This window comes from Antechinus flavipes, chromosome 5 (genome assembly GCF_016432865.1).
Source record: "Antechinus flavipes isolate AdamAnt ecotype Samford, QLD, Australia chromosome 5, AdamAnt_v2, whole genome shotgun sequence".
NCBI classification, from domain to species: Eukaryota; Metazoa; Chordata; class Mammalia; order Dasyuromorphia; family Dasyuridae; genus Antechinus; species Antechinus flavipes.
Window position 1 is genome coordinate 210,695,914 of NC_067402.1, and position 22,959 is coordinate 210,718,872.

At 33.5% G+C, this 22,959-nt stretch overlaps 1 protein-coding gene across 3 annotated transcripts in view; it reads right to left on the reverse strand.

The window, feature by feature from the left end:
* SRGAP1 (SLIT-ROBO Rho GTPase activating protein 1) overlaps nucleotides 1-22,959 on the reverse strand; it is a 309,032-nt gene that overhangs the window by 59,655 nt on the left and 226,418 nt on the right. For all 3 annotated transcript variants that reach the window (XM_052001387.1, XM_052001388.1, XM_052001386.1), the window contains exons 7-10: nucleotides 16,070-16,291; nucleotides 13,993-14,094; nucleotides 3,489-3,686; nucleotides 3,294-3,378 (exon numbers count right to left, since the gene is read on the reverse strand). In XM_052001387.1, the coding sequence (XP_051857347.1) occupies nucleotides 3,294-3,378; nucleotides 3,489-3,686; nucleotides 13,993-14,094; nucleotides 16,070-16,291 (607 nt within the window). The remainder of the gene's footprint in view (nucleotides 1-3,293; nucleotides 3,379-3,488; nucleotides 3,687-13,992; nucleotides 14,095-16,069; nucleotides 16,292-22,959) is intronic.

Sequence of the window (22,959 nt, forward strand, 5' to 3'; positions counted from 1 at the left end):
CTCAAGCAGAACAGAACTGGTCCCACGAGGAGTCAGCACCCTTGTCCATAATGGCACAGGATGAATTCCCTAATTCTAGATAAATAAATGACAAGCTTAGACGTCATTATGCACAATCGATCTGCAGTTGGGTTTCTGAGGGTGTAAGCTGGGCTAGAGATCAACAACTGACCAGAATATAACAGTATTTAATAAAAGCATATTAAAATAACATTAAGAGTCTGGGTTTTCTATTGGGAAGACGCAGACTCCATTCTAGACAGTGAATCACTTCCATAAAAACTCTCTGAATGTGACCTCAAGTGTCTTAACTCATGCAGTCTCTGGTGCCAAGAATGAATTCACAGAGCTAACTCTCATAAGAGTACCATTTGCAAAGTGACATCACACCCTCTAGGTAGAGTGCAGAATATGCCTTAATGTTCACTGAGCATAAATGGTGCCTTTGTGCTCAGAAATGACTTTAGGGGAATGCTGCTTTATCAGGCATTCTGGAAGAGATTTTAAAAAGATTGAGAGAGAGGAAAATAGAGGGGAAAGGGGAAGAGAGAGTGTGAGAGAGAGATGGCTAAGACAACTGAGCAAAGACACATATAAGTTTTGCAAAAACTTGTCATTTTCAGAATTTTTCTTGCCTTTGGGTGAAAATTTTTACTTTATATTTTGGAAGTACAATCGGTCAGTTAGCAAATATTTATTAAGTGCTTATTATAGAGCAACAAGGGTAGCTAGGTGACATAGTGGATAGAAAACTAAGATAGACAGGAAAATCCATCTTCAAATCAGATCTCAAATACTTAATAACTACGTGATACTGGGTAAGTCACTTAACCCTGATTGCCCCTGTTTCTCCCTGGCCCTGTGAAATAAGCTAGAGAAGTAAATGGTGTATTTTTAACTTGTATAGGACTGCTTGCCATCTGGGGGAGGGGGTGAAGGGAGGGAGGGGAAGAGTCGGAACAGAAGTGAGTACAAGGGATAATGTTGTAAAAAATTACTCTGGCATGAGTTCTGTCAATAAAAAGTTAAAGAATAAAAAAAAAAAAAAGAAATAAGTGGTAAACTGCTTTAGTATCCCCCCAAATGGTGATGTCCATGAAGAACTGTCCATGACTAAAATGACTCCACAACAACTAAAGACAAAAACAGAAAATTGTCTTATTGTTCTTGACTTCAAGGAGCTTATACATTTGGGGGAGATAATATTAGAGAGGCAGATATTTGGAGTCAAGAAGACTAGCTATAGGGCCCTAGACAAATTAAGTGACTTATTTATGTTTGCCTCGTTTTCCTCATCTGTAAAATAGAGCAGATAACAGCAGCTACCTTCCAGGTAATAAATGAGATAATATTTGTAAAGTGCTTTGCAGACCTGAAAAGTACTCGATAAATACTAACTATTATTACTTAAATATATGCAAAAGAAATATCAGGTAAAATTTTTGCAGGAATGGCACTAGCACCTGGGGATAAATGGGGATGAATAAATAAAATCTTAATGTACTACAGGGATTCTTGACTTTTTTCCATATCACAGATCTCTCTGGAAGTCTAAAGATTACTATGGATTTTTTATCATAATTTTTTAAAATAGCTGGAGGAAATGATACATTTTAGTTGGAGATTAAATATAAAAAAGGGCATTTGGGCTGAATTCAGAAGGAAAAAAATTCTAAGAGCAGAGGTGAAGGAGAAGTTTACTCTAGATATGGGAGAAAAGCAGTTCAAAGGCATGGAGATAAAAGATGGAAAGACAGTATGAGAGGAATAGCAAGAAGCCTTGTTCAGGTGGATCATTGCAAGGGAAGTGCTGTAATGTAGAGTTATGTGGAAAGGAATGCAGAGGCCATATTGTGAAGGGAAATTTCAGTTTGTTCCTAGAGGCATTGGGGAATTACTGAAGTTTACTGAGTAGCAGAATAACACGGGAAGAATTGAACTTATAAAAAAATCACTTTGGCACTTGAGTGTAGAATGATGAATTAAAAAGAAGGGAGACTTACGGCTAAGACACTATTTAGAAGGTTACTGCAATGCTCTAGGTGAGAGGGATGATTGTGCTTAGAGGAAAAAAAGACTACTGGAAGATACTAAGAAACAAGGTAGAACATTTATTTTCTTCCTGGGAAAGAAGAAGAGAGGGTGATACATTCCCTCTCATCACTTTCAACTAAATCTCAGCAGGTCCTATACAACATGAATGAAAGAGAACTTAAGGGAGACAGGCAATGGGGTTATTTGATCTTATATTTCTATTTTACAAATAAATTAAGAAACACTAACTAAATTATATATATGAGTCTCCTTCCCCCTGGAATGATTTTATTCCTAGTGAAGAGATTATCTACAATGTAAAGAAAGTCCTCAAGGAAAGTTAATACTCATTGGAAAAAAAAAAGAAAAATGAATTCAAGGGTGGGAAATGAAACCCCAAACCTTGTAACTAATTAAGACCATCAAAATATGTTACTGGATAGATAAGTAAGATAGGGGTCAGCAAGTGTGTGGAGATTATAGACTTGGGAAGTTGGGAATAGTTTATTAGCACAAATCCCTATGAGATCACATTGACTGTATCACCAAAATTCTTTTTCTAAACACCATCTACACAACTCTTCCCCCTTTTCTATTAATATATGCTCATGATATTCTCCTTCTTTTGTTTAGATATGTAGTTAATTCAATTCAATGTTTGTTAAACATTTATTATGAGCTAGGTACCGTGCATAAGAGTAGTGATACAAAATGAAAAATGGCAGAAACAGCTGAATTCAAATCTGGTCTCAGACTTTCTAACAATGCGACCCTGGACAAGTCACTTTACTCCAAATACCTTGCCAAAAAAACCCCACAATTCAATAACAAAAAAAAATGAAAACTATCAATTTTCTTGGGGAGTTTGGGGAACATTTAATGGATGTTTACATATATGCAAATTATGCTTTGCATATAGACACACACACTCATATATATGGACATTTATAAATGTATATATATATATATGTATTAGAATACATTTCTAAGTATTCTATGTATTTAGAAATATATAAACATGTGTGTATAGATTGGTTACTATTATCATTCACATTTACATGGCATTTGAAGGTTTGTGTTTGTTTTATGATAATCTTATAAAGCAATTAGGGTTGGGAATCGCTGTTTCCATTTTATAGATGAGAAAACTAAGGCTGGTGACTTGTTCTCTCCTAGAGCTATATACACAAAAGCCAATTCCAGACCAGTTTTTCATCTGTGATGACGCACCTCCTTCCTGATTATTTTACATGGCTTACCTTCTCCCAGTGTCCTTTGCAGCAAATCATGTTTGGCTTGAAGTTTTGTGATGAGATTACTGCCTTCCAGGTATTCTCTGAATTTCTGCACATGGGAAGAATTATTTTTTAAAAATTATCACAAAAAGTCATTTTAAAATAAATTCCTTGTCTTATCTTGGGTGGACATTATGGTCTGGAAAATGAACGACATACCATGAAGTAAAACTGCTCAGTTTCCTGCTGGTTGGCTCTTCTTTTAGCAATGCTGGGTTTACTCAAGTATGTTTCTGAGACGGTGGATTTCACGGACTCTGTGGACCGACTGTGCTGGAAGCATTCCGAGACATCATAATCCTCAATGGTGACCATGTCCTGTATTGTTTGTAACGTGGCTTCAGTTGTTTTTTTAACCTGGGGACACGGATACATTTTTTTTTAAAAGTCTCATAGGAAGGAAATACTAACCAGAAAAAAAATCATAGGAAGGAAATACTAACCACAACAACACAGTAGCATAAAGAGATTAGGAAATGACATGAAGAATAAGGGAAAATTGAAGTAATTGAACTGCACTATATTTGAGACATAGGCAACAAAGTAACATGAGATAGCTTAATAGACTCCCCTAAAAAGCCATCCTTAGAAACCTGGGTATTAGTTCTGGTAGGGCTAATAACTAGCCATGGGCTTTGATGAAAGTTGCTTAATTTCTCATCTGTGTGTATTTAAGAAGGGAAGAGTCTTCAACTATCAGATATTGGCAATCTATTGAGGCAGGGAGGTAGTACAGTGGATTATTGAATGGACTCAGGAACTCTTGAATTCAAACTCTGACTTTGCCACTAACTAGCCATATAACCATTGACAAGTCATAAAAACTTAAGTCTCGGTTTCATTTTCTGTAAAAAGATTATAAAAGTACCTAATAAAGTACTTACCTCTAGTAATACTTACCTCTTTCACTTTATTCTTTTAAAACATTAATAGTATTTTTCAAATATATGTAAAGATAGTTTTCAACCTTTCATTTAACTTTGTAAAACCTTGTGTTCCAAATTTTTCTTCCTCTCCCCTCCCCAAGGCAGCAAGCAATCTGATGTAGGTCATTATTTTAGATTTTTATTTAGTAGTAGTTTTTTTTTTCCAATTACATGTTAAAATAGCTTTCAACATTCACTTCTGTAAGATTTTGAGTTCCAAATTTTTTTCCCCTCCCTTCCTTCCCTGCCCTTAGTACCTACATCTTTTAAAAGCAATTTTACTGTTGTTTTGAAAAGATGTTCTGTGAAGTATTCAAATATACACACATGCACATACAAACATGTGCACTTACTTATATAACATGTTAGAAATCTCTCAGTTACATCTTCCCAATTAGCCTAAGTGACCTTGCTGACTACAGAGCAGGGCAACTGATTTAACTGTTCATTCCTGAATTGTTCACTTGAATATAAAATTGAAGAGAAACATGAGATGGCTTGTCTTGTGCTGCAGAGTATTATCCCATGGGATAGTCTCAGTGAAGAATCACACTCAAGCTTACGTATAAAAGCCATATTTATAAGTTACAGGAGAAAAAAAAAGGATGAAGCAGTTCATGTAACATTCCTGGCAACTTCTCAATAGTAGTGGAAAGAAGAAACCTTTATTTTGTGGCTGGAAACACAAAAGTCTCAAGAAGGAAGACATCAAGATCTCCCAATAAGATTAAAGACTAAGAGGTCAAATTTATTACTAGGCCACACATTAAGAAGAATAACATGTGTGTATACATGTATATATATACATGCAAGATATATATTCAATGAACAGGCATTTATTTTCTTTCCCTCCTAACTTCTCTCATCCCAACAGATTGAAAAAAGAAAAATTAAACCCTTGTAACAAATATAGTCAAACAAAACAAATTTCCAAACTGGCCATATTCAAAATTATACATCTCCTTCTGCATCTTTAGTCCAACATTTCTCTATCAGAACATGAGTAACATTCTTCTGGAATCATGGTTGGTCATTGTAATGGTCAGAGCTTTAATGTTACTTATTTTTACAATACTATTATTGGATAAATTGTTCCCTTGGGGAAGACTCATTTTGAAAAGCTGCTGGATTTTTTTTCTTTCTTCAGGAAGATCATTGGAGGAAGTTCCAAAGCTGGTGGTTCATCTGCTCTAACTACCTCTTTATCGTCTCAAGAGAAAATGTCCATAAGGGAAGCTAATATCCTCTTCTTCTCAAGCGGTATACATCCCAAGAAATAGTTAGAGATAATATCTTTATGGGCTATGATTTTATGAGTAGATATATCCTTTAGAGTACTCCCATTTCCTTAGATTTACATATTTTTTAATCGAAATTGATAGTTGGAGGTACCCTCAATAGCCATCTAGTGCAATCTATACCCAAAAGGTGATTTTCCAACCTCTGAATGGAGATATCTATCATCTCTTGAGACAGCTGCATTTCACTTTTAATTAGGAAGTTTTTTCTGATTTCAAGTCTAAAGCTTCCTCTTTACAATCATTACTGACCATTTTTCTTGGTTCTCTCCTCTGGAACTCAATAGAACAAGTCTAAGTTCTCTTTTATGAAGACCATCAAATACTTGGAAGACAACTATCATGTCCACCCCCGTCCCCAAGTCATTTCTTCTTCAAATTTAATACCCATGGGCCCCTTTAACTGATTCTCATGTGAGATGGACTCAAGTTGCTTCCTTTATCAACCTGCTTGTGTCCATCTTAACAAACTGCTTCTAAAACTGTGGAGCCTGGAACTGAATATAACATTCTGGATGAGGTCAGAATATAATGAATGGGACTATCAGAATTTATTTCCAGAAGCTGTGTTTCTCTTAATAAATCCAAAATGGCCTTAGTTATAACATACTGCTGTCTCCCGTTGGCCTTGCTGGTTCCAGTTCCTTTCCAGATATGTAAAGTTAATGATTTTCTAGCCAAATGAGAGGTGGCACATGCACACACTCACAGATTATATATATATATATATACATATATATATATATATATATGTATATGTATATATATATATATTCATATATGTATATATGTCTATGTATACACACATATATTCGAATTGAATTTTATCTTATTTGATTTAGCCTGGTGCTCTAGCCTACTAAGATCTCTTTTGGATTCTGACTCTCAAATAGTGTGGTAGGTAATTTTCCTAGCTTTTTTTTTTTTTATTTGTAAATTTGAAATTTGATGCCATATCATCTATACCTTTATCAAAAGAACTGATAAAATGTTCAGCAGTAGAAATCCCTCAGCTTTTCCACGTTAATAATGAACCATTAACAGAGACTCTTTGAGTTTAGTCAGCTAATGAAATTCTGCATCCTTTTAGGTGTATTATCATCTAACCTACTTTTCTCCATGCTCTCCAAAAGAATAGTGGAGAATATTTTATTATAACAGTGCTGAAATTTAGGTAAACTACTTGTATAGTATTCCTATTATTTATCAGTTCAGAAATCCTATCTTTTTTTCTGTTGTAGTAGGTTTATTTTTAACACACATTGCTTTATGAATCATGTTGGGAGAGAAAAATCAGAGCAAAAGAGAAAAACCATGAAAGAAATTTAAAAATACACCCCCCCAAAAAAACAGAAAAAAGAAGTGAATTAGAAATCTATTTCAAAAATGAAGTTAATCTAGAAGGACCTGTTTTTGACGAAGCTATACATACAATATATATAAATTAATTTTGGCCAAAAATAATGTATAAAGAGAACTGGTCATGGGGGAAGTTATACTCTCAGATAATCTAAGTATTTGTCTCTTGTCTTTTCTTCTATGCCATATAGGGAAAGGGAAGAAGAAAGATCTCACTAGGGGCAGCTAGGTGGTACAGTGGATAGAGCACCAGTCCTGAATTCAGGAGGACCCGAGTTCAAATCTGATCTCAAACACTTAACACTTCCTGTGTGACCCTGGGCAAGTCACTTAACCCCCATTGCCTCAAGAAAAAAGAAGAAAAGAAAAGAAAAAGAAAAAAGATCTCACTAAAAGAAATGGAAATTCATATGGAACTGCTTAAACAGTAAGCTTTAAAAGAGGTCTGTCCCAGAGATGATTCCTCCTGGTAGCCACAACAGAAAGGTAAATGGTCAGAGAGGTACTCTGATATTGAACCAGTGTCCAAATAAGGACAAATTACTGGGAAGACAGATTTCCTCTAAGCAATAATTCCCAACAAGTCACTTTCAAGTAAAAAAAAATTTAAGAACTTCTTCACCAGGGACTTCATATAAAATGAAGTTTATAGAAAGCTGATATAATTTTTAGTGGGGAGAGTTATCAAATTTTACTCTAGACTGTTTTCTTTAAAAGTCCATCTCAGCATATGGCATCATCTTAGTGTTTGCTACACGTATAACATATAAATTGCTTGTCTTCTCAAGGACAGTGAAAGGTAAGGAAGGAAAGAAAATTTGGAACTTAAAATTTTGAAAAAAATGTTAAAATCGTTTTTTCACATGTAATTGGGAAAAAGTAATATATTGTTTGGAATAATTTTGGAATTAAATGTTAAAAGCTTTAAAAAGTAAAAGCCCTTATTTTATGTTACACATTAGTTTGAAAAAATAAACTATTTAAAAAAATTTATAAAGATTGACTATTCATTGGGAAGTATCTCATGTGTCAAGAAGTTGGCAGATAATTTTTTTGTTCATTCAAGAGAAAATAACACTTTTTTAAAACTAATTAAAATGTTAGGCCAAAAAAAATTGTTTGCTAACATATGAATTCAGTTATTCTGATAAAGAAGGATCATAGTATATGAGTCACAAAATTGGTCTTAGAGCCTGGAAGAACTGAGTTCAAGTACCACACATTGACCCATATTGACACCCATTATGGGACCCTGGGCTAATCATAGTTTCAGTGCTTCTACAGTCAGAGCTTCTTAACTTTTTTTGGTCATTGTCCTCTTTGTCATTCATAGCTTTTAAATGCATAAAAAAATCTAAGGGATTACAAAAGAAAATGGTTATATTAAAATAGTTATTTATAACACATGACTATTTCTCTTTCTTCCTCAATAAATTCTTGCATACAAATTCACAGACTCTAGACTAAGATATAAATTGCAGGGATTAGCAAATCTATATGTGGTAGAGGGAATTTCTTCATCTGGGAATATTTAATACTAATGAAATTGCAGGGCCAGTACCCCACATCCCCTGTTTCTGACAACCAAAAAAAAAATTAAAAATTCAAGTTTATAAACCAATGAGTCTGCATCTCAGGGAAAAGCATATGTTTCTTAGTTTAGATCATATGGTAGAAACAGTTGTTTTAAAGGTTGAATCTGCAAATCTAAAAGTTTAAATTAGCAATAAACATCATAACCATGATAAATTCATTATTCATTACTTTATCCAAACATTTCCTCAACTTTTATTTTTAGCCTATACTACTTCTTGGGGTTAAGAAACTCCATAGATTCACTAAGATAATTCCTAATTTCTTTTGTTTGTCCTCAAACTACTTTCAAGGTCTCTGTAATTCACATCTCCTAGGGTCTGATGAAAAAAAGCACATTCACCCTATCTATAACATAAATTATTTTATAAATCTAGATGATCGATTTACCCTTCATCTTCTCTCTTCCCAGAATGGAGTGTTCTAATTTATTCCAGTCAGCTAGACTAGAATACCTTCAGTGGAATAAGGTGTACTCGGGAACAGAGTGATGAAGAACAGACTATAAATAGCTACAGCTGAAAATACAAGAAAAGATTTTGCCTCTGCTATTGCGATGTGAAGCTAAAATTGCTTCCAAGCCTTCCTACTAGATTAAGATCAATTGGTATTTAGAGAGAATGGAAGCTGGGCCAACATAAAATGACATCATGCTGCCTTCTCCAGTGATAAAGAGGGGGGTACCTGCCTGATGGACCTTTTTCTAATGAAAGTACCCACCCTTATACTCCAGATGATATCCTAACACATCGCCTATGTACTTATTCCCTGGATGAAGGCCATTAGAACCTTTGTTACCCACTGCTTGCCACTGCTCTTTGTGAAGAGAAGGAAATTCTGTAAGAATGTGATTTTCACAACAAAAGATATAAAACTCTGGATGTGTTTTGCAGAAACATTAGAAGAAATACATTTAATTCCTCCCCAAGTTTGTTTCTAACATTCAAAGTATTGCCTGTCTTATTCAGTTTGTAACTACGATGTGCTTATCCACATCATTGCCTGGGGAGCTCAGTAAATGTTCCATAATAGCAGCAATAATAAGGGTATGTGTGGGGTTTTTTATGCTTGAAAGTTCCTGGACACACAAAATCTAGGCTTAATGGGACCTCGTAAAATGCACTGGGAGACTGGCCAAAGTCCCATCTATGTGGTGCTATGCCCCGAAGGAAAGCCAATGGTTTCAGTTTCAAGAAAGATTCAATTGCTAGAGTATATATATATCTTTCAAAAAGCATAATTACCTTGGGTTTAACATAAATTCACCAATTTCAATAAGGGTGGCCCGATTTTTGGAGTTAGAAGGAGAGTCAGGAAATTACATTGGATTGAAATCCAAATAAATTGGATATGAAATGTTCACACACATGCATACCAATGAAGATATACATATATGTACTGTTAGAAATATTTAAATAGGACTAAAATGACATATGATATAAAATCATTGCTGAAAAGTATTCACTATTCAGAATTCTTATTTTGGCATTTACTAGATTTAATTAGATTAACTTCTGATACAAGTAGTTAAGGGGTTAGACTAAATGGCCTCTAAGGTCCTTGAATCAATGTTCCTGTATCTCTTTCTCTCATTTTGTAGAATCATCAGGTTCCCACAGGTTTAATTATCATCTCTATGTGGATGATTTTCATGTCTCTATATCCATTCTGACTCACTCCCAAGCTCTAATTCCACATCACCAAATACCCATCAGACATTTTAATCTGAAAGTCCCATAGCCATCTTACATTTAGTGAAGAGAACTTACTATCCTTCCTCTAAAATCAGGATTCTTCTTATTACAAAGTTCACAATCTCATTGTGATCTTTAACTCCACATTCACTCCATACACCCATGTTCTCTCTACATCTGCTACATTTCTTGCAACCCTCATTTTTTTTTTTTTTTTTGTATATACACAGATGTCACTTCACATATCCCTTTTATCTTGGGACTGGTCTATCACAGTAGTCTCTTAGTTGGGATCCCTGCCTTAAAATTTGACCCATTCCAATCTATCCTTCCCACAGTTACTAGTGACTTCCCAACATGCACATTTCCCTTCATCAAACTCCAGGAGCTCTTAATTACTTCTAAGAGCAAATAGATAATCTCTTCATGAAATTTAAATTCCTTTGAAACCTGAACCTATCTTAGGATTTTAGCCTTATTAGATATCACTCCTCTTCACACATGGCACCTATAGTTTAGTCATAACTGACCCTCTTATTGTTCCTTACTCCATTTCCCACCTTTATGCTGTTTCCCCATGCCTGGGATATATATCCACTGGTTGAAAACTCTTATTTCCATCAAGACTCAGTTCATGGGCCACTTTCTGGAGTCTGAAAGAACTAACTTCAAATTCATTCTCAAACACTTTCTAGCTATATAATCTTGGGCAAGTCACTTAATTTCTGTAGGCCTCAAAATATAAGTAAAAATAAAATAAAACTCAATAATAAAAAAAGTTTTCTCAATTATAAAATGTAGACAACAATGGCACCTCCTTTCCAGGAATCAAATGAAATACTTGTAAAAAATGAAAACTCCATAACCTTCCCTTTCTCTTTAAAAATTACCTTGTCTGATTCACCAGAATATACACATATTGTTTCCCCCATTAAGATGTGAGCTCCTTGTTTGCAAGGACTTTTATGATGTCCAACACAATATTTGGCACATAGTAGGTACTTTAAAAAATATTTGCTAATTTACTGACAGGATGAATTATGTTATATTCCACATTTTATGGAACACATGTTCATTGTCAAAGTATGGGCCTATGCTCATGCCATGCACTATTCTGGAAAAGCAGAAATAAAACATGAACTTAAAGATCTTAAACATTTATGATAAATATTATTTATGTGGTCTGACATAGGGTGAGAGTCTTATAATAGAAAGCAATATTGTGTCTAAATGGGGAACACTTTCAACATTTATCCATCAATGGTTCAGAAATTATAATTCCTTCAAGGTGGGGACTGAATGTAGATTGTCCCAGGCTGTTCATCTCCAGATTCTCAATCCTTTGTGATTCTTATTCATGTTTTTCCACACATCCTTCATGAAGAATGCATCAGAGACCTTCCTATTTGTAATAATTATAGATACCTGTGTAATAAAGGATGATTTAATGAGAAGTCTTAACTGAGCTTTAGTAACTTAAACCTTCAATAATTTGGAACACTTGAGGTTTCCATCTTTTTAAACCACATTCTTGCTCTAAAACCAGCTCACTTAAAAAAAAAAAATCACATCACAAACCAAAAGAACCCAGAAACTGCCTTAGATGGCAAACATTTGATCTTCCTGCCCAAGAAAGAGATGCAGTAATTACAAACTGTACCAACTAAGACAAGTTAATTTGTAAAACATGATGAGCAATAGAGACAACTATTTTGTGTCAGTTATATTTCTCCAAGAAATGTTGATAGCTAGAGTAAATATCTTTACTTTTGCCCCTTCCCAATACTTAAATAGCTGTAGCAAATGCACATAGTTTCATCTTTATAAACCCTTTTCTTCCCTAATTTAGTATTGATTTTCACTTTTGCATCAAAGATACAACTGCACACAGCCAGTGAATTCTGACGTTTACTTCCATGTTAATATTCAGTTTTTTCCTGGTATTTGGTACTTCTTGAGAAAGTAATCATGATGATTATAAGGTATCTGAGCAGTCTGCCAGCCTTTTGGTCTCTCTTATTTTTTGATTGTTGATTATTTAGGATGTTGTTCATTCTTAGTACTCGAAGACCTGACTTGCAAGTGAATTGGATTTAAGTGAGCACAATGTTGTCAGCCTCACTCTCTCCTCCAGTCATTAGATTCTGGTGGCAAAATGAAAGTCTTGGTGATGGCCTGAGATGTAGTGGATGATCTTGATTTTTTTTTAGATTAAAGTCTTTTCTAGGTCTCAGTTTGTCTGAAATAGCACCCATTCAATGTTCCTTTCTAAGTAAAACTTGCGAGCTATTCCTTTCATTTTGCTACAATGTAAAATCTCTAGGTTTTGCTTAAAATGAGAATGTTCACATATGTACGCAATTCAGTTCTCCTCTTAGTGTTTTTATAAGGTTTTGGGTTGTATACATTTAGAACAGCAGTTGTTTAATCATTTTCAGTTATGTCTGATGCTGACCCCATTTGAGGTTTTCTTGGCAAAGATACTGAAGTTGTTTGATCTTTTCTTGTTCAGATCATTTTACAGATAAGAAAATTGAGGTAAACAGGGATAAGGGAGTTGTCTAGGGTCACACAGTTAGTGTCTGTGGCTAGATTTGAACTCAGAAAGATGAATCTTTGCGGCTCTGGTCCCGGTACTTCATCCACTGCATCACCTACCTGTCCTGCATTTTTCAAGTATTAGCAAGTAATCAATGTTTTTAAAGTGTCTAAAAATGGTGTCATTCTTAATTCCCCTCTACCTTATTTTCTGCTATTTGATCACCATCACTAAAGAAACAGAAGAGGGCTGGTATATTCAATCTCTTCCTTCTCCATCCCCATACCCATAATCTGTTTCTGATGTGATAAATCTTTTGGCTATCGTGACCCACCAGCCAATTTTCAAAGATGGTCTCTTTGTACCTAGCTAAGTCTGTGCTTAGTTAGTAGCTATAGGATGTCACTAAAGCCACAAGCTAGAACTTTCTCAACTTCGTAGAATTTTCTTAAACTTGCATTGTTATCTGTAGCTTCAAGAATTCAAGGCTATCTTTAAGCTAAATTTTCCAAAATTGTACATAATTTAAGCAAAAGGCTTAAGATTCAGATCCAGTGATGGGTGTCACATCAGTCATCTGAGAACCAGCTTAGCTAGATTTAGCAAGGCTCAAGTAATGACCTTCTGGATATTAATATCTCATGAAGAACATCTACTAAGATGTTGGAAGGTTGTGATAGATGGAGGGAAGAAAAATCACAGGCTCCTGATGTTTTGAAGAAAGAGATGCAATTATATCTAAGTGCAGAGATCTCTGAAAATTATTTTGTGATAATAAGAGCTAACATTTAGGACTAACATTATTATAGTAGATATGTATATGTTAACATATTATAATATATGAACATATACATATGTATACATCTAACATAATTATTAATATATTATATAATTTATTAATGTTAATATAAAATCCTAATCTAATTATATTAATTAAATATTAATAAATTTATTTTAAACATTTATTATTATTACAAATATATTTTTATTTATTATTACGAACTTGATTAAGATTTGAACTTGGGTATTAACTTCAAGACCAACACTTTTAGCTACAGAAGGCACATAAGACTGTTAGATTTACTGATTATACATAATGCGACTATTTTTAGAGATAAACACTACAGTGGATGTTTTGTATTATAAAGACACTTCATTTAGCATGTTAATATTCTAATGCATTATGTGGCGCAGTGACCAATGTCACTGCAACTGTCATGGGAGTTTCAAAACATACCACAGAAAGAATCTCACCTCCTCATTCTCGATTTTGAGCGTAGCTAGTCGTGATTGCAGTTGTTGATACCTGAGCATGAGTTCGGCTTGCACTGGCTGCTGGGCGCTTACCTGACAGACCTAAGAAGGAATCATAAAGCATCATTAGGCCTGTGTTTGAATTTAAGAAGGCAGAGATTCTTACCATACTGTTTAAATACCAAATGAGTCACTGTCAGTTCCTTAAAACCCCCATTATACATCATCTTTTAACAGACAGATCATTCAATTTAAAATTTGATCCTCTTACATAAAAGGCAAGAACTGTATGCAGTGATTTGGCCCAGGTATCACCAAGAGAGCAGCATCCAGGTAGAACCTCGCTTAAAGATGCCTGGAACTTAGATCCTAATTTAAAGTTCCTGCTCCAGGTACTTTCTTAATGACTAAAAAATGTTTTCAAAGAGATTCACACTAAGGGGAACAAAATCTAAGATAAATTGATATGTTATCTTTCAACTAGACTAAGGATCTGTTGAATCATAGGGCCACACTGAGCTAATTAAGTATCATAATTACATAAGTATTTATTAAGTATCTATTAGATGCCAGGCACTGTGCTAATACAAATAGAAGTAGAAAAGAGTCCCTATCTTCAAAGAGCTCACAATCTAATAAATACCGAGGCTTAGGTTTTGGTACAAAGAGATTTAAGCAATATCTATTTGATTCTAATGTCAGTACTTTTCACTGGGGTTTTATCTGTTTAAATTTTGTGCCTTCTCTCACTAAATTTTCAAAAAGTCCCATTGGACCTATATTCTAACCCAGAAATGTTTACAGGTACATTTATATAGAGTTGCAAACAACTTTGAAAGATAAACTTGTTCAAACTCTTCTTTTTACAGTTAGAGAAATTGAGGACCAGAGATATAAATGACTTATTGAAGATTACATTGGTTGTAAATGTCAGAGCTGGGATTACTACTCTGCACTCTGAAGGAGTTATATGAAGAGTAGGAATGCTCTATGGTCTCTTGAATTATCATAGAATTGTTTGGTCTAGTCTTTGCAGTTGAGGATGGGTAGAGAAAGGCTTTAGATTCACTCAGTTTCAAAAATAAAATATAGAGTTTATTTTTGAGTTCAGGAGATACTGGCTCTAGTCATTTTAGTCTAAAACATGCTCTCATCCCAAGCCCATTTAAATTTGGTCATGTTGAAAAATAAAAATATAGAAACCACTTCCATTTTGATGGTAAAACACCCGAGTCAATTCAATTCAATAAGTACTTAAATGCCTATTGTTTACAAGGTACTGTGCAGGACACATAAAGGCAAAAATAAAATCATTGCTTCCATAAAAAGCGTACTTTACATTTAAGTCAACTATCTTTCTACTCAGAATTTTCTGTTTCTTGGTTTGAGGCATTTCCAATCCAATTCTTCATCCCGAGAAAAAAATAAAATGATAAATAAATTAGAAATACTTAAGAAATACAATTTTCTGTTTTCAAACCTTATATGAAAGCATGATATTAAATTTAAACTCCATAGGTGACATAATTATCAATACATATATTACAGTCTTGTCAGTATATGCAGTAATTGAGATCTTCCCCCCCCTCCATTCTGTGTATTATCTTGTACATTTGGTCTATTTTGCTCTACATAGTAATAAACAATTTGTTTTATGGTAGCTATCATGATTTGAATTATCATATAATGGCAGAAATGTAAACAATTAATTCTTAAAATTCACTTCAATTATAATTTTGAGAAAATGGATATAATAGGAATTTAAGGCAGAATATTTTTCTCTGTAATTTTTTGGTTCTTCCTCTGGGGACATGTTTCTATAAAAATAGTTTTCCTTCTCCAAAGTTTCTGCCATTTTAAAATCAGTTCTCCACATGACATTTTAAAAATGGTAATCAGTACTAGTTGGACTTTGTATAATATTGTAAATAATGTAAGAGGGAGTACTAAGAACATTAATGATAGCCTTTTGGGAAACTATGGAATAAGACTGTAGACTGGACTGGATTGGTACAAGTGTTGAAAAAGGGAAGAAGAGAATCACTTTCTTTAGTTCAAGCAGACAGCAATTACAGACCTCATCACCCATGTGAGACTGAAACTCAAATTTCATTGGTGGGCAGAAGGCAGCAGGGTACATCTCCATGAATCTCTGTTTATCACTCCGAGGCTCTAAATTATCAACTGCATTCTCTATGATATCCAGGCCTTCATGTCTGGAGGTTTCAAGGTTATATTCTGCAGAGAGATATGTTCTTAAGGCTCTATTCAGACTGGCATGGTATCCAAGATCACAGCACTGAAGGAGGGAAGAAGCAAAAACAAAACAAATCACAGGAAGGAACCAATAAAAAATAACAAATAAATATATACAATGAGATCATTGTCTCACTCTGTAATGATCTCACAGAAAAAATCTAGAGAAATGCAAAGATATATTAGTATTTGAGATACTGCATACTACATCAAATCCCATGAAACAGATGATCATAGGTTTAAAGCTGGGAGGCACTTCTAATAATTAGTTAATTCTTCCAATTTTACAAAAGAATGAAAAAACTGGGTTTCATACTCTGGTCCTTTCATTCCAAATTCAATGCTCTTTCCACTAGATCCAAATGTTTCTTTCAAAGTACTAAGGTAGAGAAAATGGTTAGACTTTTCCCCTCAAATCTTCCTTACTAATTTCCTCTTTAATTCTCTAATGCATTTAACATGTAATATCATGTATAATAAATAATTACCCTTCTTGGTATGTTATTCTCTTACTAATCTATAAACTCTTTAAAGTTTATATTGTACTCTTATCTAATTTCAGTATCTTTTACAGTACTTAACACAGTATTCTACATTCATTATGTACAGAATAAGCATTATAGAAATATAACTATTTAGTACCATTATGTGTTAGATACTATGCTTGATGCAAATATTATCTAATTTTTTTTTTTTTTTTTTTTTGCTGAGACAATTGGGGTTAAGTGACTTGCCCAGGGTCACATAGCTAGGACATATTGAGTGTCTGAGGCCAATTTGAAGCCAGGTCCTCCTGACTTCAGAGCCGGCATTCTATCCGCTGCACCATCTAGCTGCCCTCCAAAATTATCTGATTTGGCCCTCATAAAAATCCTGTAAGTGCTATTATTATCCACAATTTACACGAGGAAATTGGGGCAGAAAGGATTAAGTGACTTGTCAAGGATAACACAATTTGTAAGTATGTGATGCTGGATTTGAACTTGATCTTCCTGACTTCCAACATTCTATCCATTGAGCCATCAGTTTCTTCTAGAGTAAGGCAGTTGAATGGCTTGTTCAAAAGATGAGAAAGGAAGATGGAAAGGAGATATAGGAAGTAACAGCAGAATAAATCTGAGAAAAAAACAGAAATATCACTTCCCATCGTTCCCCTTAGGCTCAGTGCCATCTTCTCTTGTTCCACCTTTGAGGAAAAAAAACCTTAGATTCTTTCATTACTTTTGCCAGGTTTTTTTTTTTTATTATTATTATTCTCAGGAAAGCTAATTTAAAAACAGGCCTTTGATAAATTAATGAAGTGTGCATGTGGTGGATGTAATATAGTACTCAAAAAAAAACCCAACAGGATTTTATATATCACAACAAAACCAGATCACTCCACTGTAGACCTAATTTGTCATGTAAGAGTAAACAAATAAATAGATTTGTTCATTGGAACTGTTTTGATAACTTTGTCATATAAGGGGCATCTAAAAACTAGGAAAGTTTAAACCTGGATGTAAGAAGGCTTGGGGGACATGAACAATGTCTTTAAATATCTGAGAATCTACCAAGAAGTAGAGATAGTAGATGTGGGTTTGCCCTGTTCAAGAACCAGCTACATGACTAATGCAATCAGGGTAAAAGAGTTTAGCTTACTAAGATAATGTCCAAATTGTTCTCTATGTACCTCAAAGTTGAGGCTCCTTCAGATTATGATGTAATTTAGGTGAACTGTTGCCTGGTTGGACCTTTGTTATGTTCCCTTCCTGTGTCTCTACCCCTACAAGTTCCATGTTCTATTTTTTCCTGGCTCTAGAATCATTGTATATGCTACTGCCTTCTCCAAATTGGGAATATCAGTTTGTAATTCTGTCAAAATATATTACTATGGAGCAAAAACATTCAACCAGAAAAAAAAAAACCTGCTGTTACATTTCTTAAACATACCAAGAAATTTTTTTTTTTAATCAATAGTTGCAACTAGCCTATTGGAATCAAGTCATTGGTCATTCATTATATAGATGGCTGATGATCTGTGGCTCTCACTGGATGAGTACCACCACTCAGATATAAAAAAATAAATTATTTAATGTCATTTAAAGTTTGATCTTAGACATATGAACTGAAGAAAAATCTTCTATTTATCCTGCTCCAAAAAATGCAACATTATTGTGTTATGTGGAACTCATAGTTTAAAAATAATTTTATTTTAAAATTCTAAACTTATCTTTCAATAAGTTCAAGGCTAAAAAAAATTCTATCCATATATGAAATGGACTTAAATTTCTGGGAATATTGACAGACTCCTAGTAATTAAAGGAATTAAGCTGCCTGCTGATCAAACCAGCTGCTTTATATTTTATGAATATTGAATCCAGTGGGAGTTGGTAGGAAATTCAAACTGAGAGGAATGAAATTACACAATAGGCTGTCTGATTTTTTTTTACAACAGAAGTTAAGTCTCTCTTTTAGGCTTTTTTGGGAAAAAAACACACAAAAATCCCCCCCAAAATACCAACAAAAACAAAAAACCTAACAAATTCTAGGTTATATAAGCTATATTTTTAGTACATAAAATAAATTCTAAAATGTGTGTCTTTCATCCCTCAAGATTATTAGATAGAATTTGGAAGAGGGGGAAAAAATAAGATATTACAAATGGATCAAAATCACTAGATAAGGTTTTCTACTCTCAATACCTACATGACTTTGCATGCAGCAGACAATAAATGTTTAATTGAATTGAATTTATCAGATAAGCAGATGCAGAATACAGATACACATTTAGATCTATATATCTGCATCCATGTCTCTGATGAATTCAATTTAATTACACACACACACACACACACACACACTGAATCTTAATAGCAATGACCATACATCTTACTTTCTTTCTATGACTTCAGTGATGAGGTAGGGAACACATTGCTTAATAACAGATTCATGAAGCTCCTTAGGGCAAACCTGGAAAACCATAGTAGATGAACAACACACTCATCCATCTTTCTTGCCACATTTAGCTGCTGAATGGGAACGGTTTTTCCCCTAACTCTTCCCATCAGCCTGTAAATAATCAGCACCACTAACTCTGAGGCTATATGATAGATTTTTAATTGCCCTTATTTGGGACATAAAAAAAAAAAAGAGAGAGATATAATGCAAGCACTTCTTTGTTAAAGGATAAATCACCTGAAGCAGCAAGGCCATCATTAGAATTGTTTTTGTCCATGTTAGAATTTGAAATAAGAGTGCATACATTCAGATTCCAGAAATTTGTTTAAAAGGACTTAATGTAATTCCATGAAGTCTATGAATTATTAATGATGATCTGAAAAGCCAGTCTCTCTACAAAGAGTTGACTTATAACCCCAGCACATTTAATGACTACATGAGAAACTAATAAAAGAGCTAATGAAAACAAAGTTGAGGAGTTTTGGAGGATGGAAATTCTGAAGGGGAATCAGTCTAGTTAATATGGGGACAGGGAAAGTCTAAAAGCTCAGCTCTCCCACATGTACTCTAGTAAAGCTCTCAAAAGGGGCATAAGATCAGGTAGCAATCAAGAAATGAAAAGAGAAAAAAACAGCTTCTTCCATCTAGTCCAAGACTGCACAAAAAGATGGCCTGTGGGCACTGGGAGAGACATCTTGCCAAGGAAATTAACAAGAATACAGGAAAACTGCCAGTGTATTCAGAAGATATTCTCCAAGGGCATCTAACATCTATAATTCTTTGACCTCTAGGAGTGAATGCTCTAGGTGGTTGGAGTTCCAGGAGGTAGAAAGACTGGGGAGATTCAAGAAGGGCTGGAAGTCATCACTGCTATGACCAAGGATGTTACAGGAGATTTAAAGACTACGGTTCTAAAGGTTTTCAACCAAGAATAATTTATGCTGCATTAGAAGCTTATTGGGGAGGAGGAGGAGAAATGGAGACAAGAAGTAAGTAAAAACTTTGAAATGAAAACAAGAAATCAAGAGAAACTTAGAAAAGTAATATATTTGAACATTAGGAAGAGACTAAATGATGATGAAATACTTAGATCCAATTAGGAGAAGAAATAAACTGTTCCTACAAAAATCTTCCAATGGTCTTAGGCAGAGTTAAATAAGATATAGGGGATAGACAGGAGGGTAGTTTTATTGTGTCATTATTGTTTTAAAAGAGGAATGAAAAGAGATAAGAAAGGAATTACACCAGGGAAGAAAGGGGTAGAACTTAATATTTCTTATAATTGGACTGCATGAGAAGAATATACAAATAGAAAATCAAGGAAGAGTGAAAGTCATGTAAACTTCACTCAACTGAATTAGACAAATTGTTGAATACACACACACACACACACACACAGATTTTGGTGTGATATAGATATATATTAACTTGAACTGCTAAATAGGTGGGAACAGGAAGAGTGGAAGTGAAGATTTCAGAGAGTAAGCAAATTCAGAAAAAAAGAATCACAAGCAAAACAAATATTAACTTTGGAAGGTAGATCTTAAGGAGAGATTAAAAGAAAATACAGGGCAAGAATTAATGATTGGGGATCTGGGAGCAATAAAATAAGAAAAAGAAAAAGAGTGTCTTAATTATAAATTACTAGCATTGATCATATTCCATCTCTTTTATCATCTTCCTAGAAAAAAAAGTTTGGGGGACAAGAGAAGGGCAAAAGTAAAAAAATTATAAGAGGATATGATGCAAGGAATTATACAACTGATCCTCAGAAAAATGTGATTCACATAATGAATGTGAATGGGAGGAACTTATCCGTAAATGAGATAAGAACAAAAGAATCAAAAAGAAAAACATTTCAAATAGCATTCACATATTGTTAAAACAAAGAGCTAGAATGGAATTATGTTTAAGATAAAACATAAAAATCATAATGCAGTGGATAGAGTGATAGGCCTGGAATCAAGAAGACCCAAGTTCATTGTTGGCCAAAGACACTTACTTGCTTTGTAACCCTGGGAAAGTCACTTAACCTTATTTGTTTCCCTCGAATTCCTAATATATAAGATGAGGAAAATAACAGTTCCAATCTCTCTATTTTGTTATAAGGTTCAAATGAGATAATAATTATAAAGTACTTAGCACAATGCCTGATACATAGTAAGTGCTATATTAATTTTGGGTAATATTATGGTGATGATTCTCAGAAAAAGAAGCAATAAAAAGATGTGTTCAATAGAGATGAAAGAAAAACTACATTATTCTTAAAGTAAATACAGACAAGAAAATATTTATCTGGACCAAACTGCATACCATCACAATTAAATACATGAAGGAAAAGTTAATCAAATTATAGGGAAAAATAAATAGCAAAATTATAATAGGTGGGGATCTCTATATTCCTTTTAGGCCTAGACAAATCTAGTGACCATATAAAGAAGTTATTTGAATAGAATTTTTGAAAAGTTATATAAGATAGGTGATGATTATTGAAAATAGAAGTAAAAAGGAAAATATATATTGCTTGGCTGCATATGACAAAAAAAAAGGACTATTTGCTAGAGCATAAACATTTCCTAAAACAAATTCAGAAAATTAAAAGCACATTCTTTAATGACCAAAGTAAAATAAAAATGAGAATTTTAAGCTAAGATATATTACCACTGCCACCACCTATTATAATAGTGCTTCAAGCCTAACAAAATGCTTTATAAATATTATTTCATTTAATACTAACAGCAATGCTGGGAGATGGCTGCTATCTCCCTCATTTTATAGAGGAGAAAATGGAGGTTGCAAGTTGACTTGCCCTGTGTCAGAAGACAAATTTGAATTAGTTCTTCTGGCTACAGATCCATCACTCAATCCACTATACCACTTTACTGCTTTCTAAGTAGAGATTAAATAATTTAATCTTAAGGACTTAATGGGTCAAAAAAATAGTAGAAAAAATATAATTTCCTCATAGAATTGATGAGGCAGAATAACAATATTTTTTAATGTAACCAAAGAAGTCTGTGGGAAATTCATAATTCTAACCACTGTCATCAATAAAAGAGAGAAAGAACATATTTTTTGGCTGAGTATGGAATTGCAACCACAAAAAATGACAAAAGCAAGAAATCAAAAACCCCAAATAAAAGCAAACTAAAAATTGTGAAAATCAAAGAAGAAATAAACAAAATTAAAGGCAAAAACCTATTGGCTTGAAAAATGAAAAAAATCAAACCATTTGCTAATCAATTTTTTTTTAAATAAATAAGGAAAACAAGTCCGTAGCACCAAAAATAAAAAATGAATATTCATAAAAGATGAAGAAATAAAGAAAATTATTAGAAATTATATGCCAAAAAAGATAAATGAAATGAGTATTTGTAGAAATATAAAACACATTAACAGAATAAGAAAGAATTTTTAAATTACCCATTTCAGAAAAATAAATTTAAAAAGTCATAAATTCCTAAAAAGCAAAAACAAACAAAACAAAACAAAATAAACTAGGGCCAGCTCCATTTACAAATGGATTCTACTAAAACTTTCAGAAAAAAACTAATTCCAACGCTACATAAAATATTTGGCAAAGCAAGAAAAGAAGGAATTTTTATAAAATTCTTTGATAAAGAAAAGTTTTGATACTTAAATTAGAAAGAAAATTATAATCAAATTTTCCTAATATAAAAGTAATAAATAAAATATTTAAAAATAAGTTACAGTAATAAATTAAAAAGATCATACACTACAACTATACTGAAATTATATCAGTAATGCATG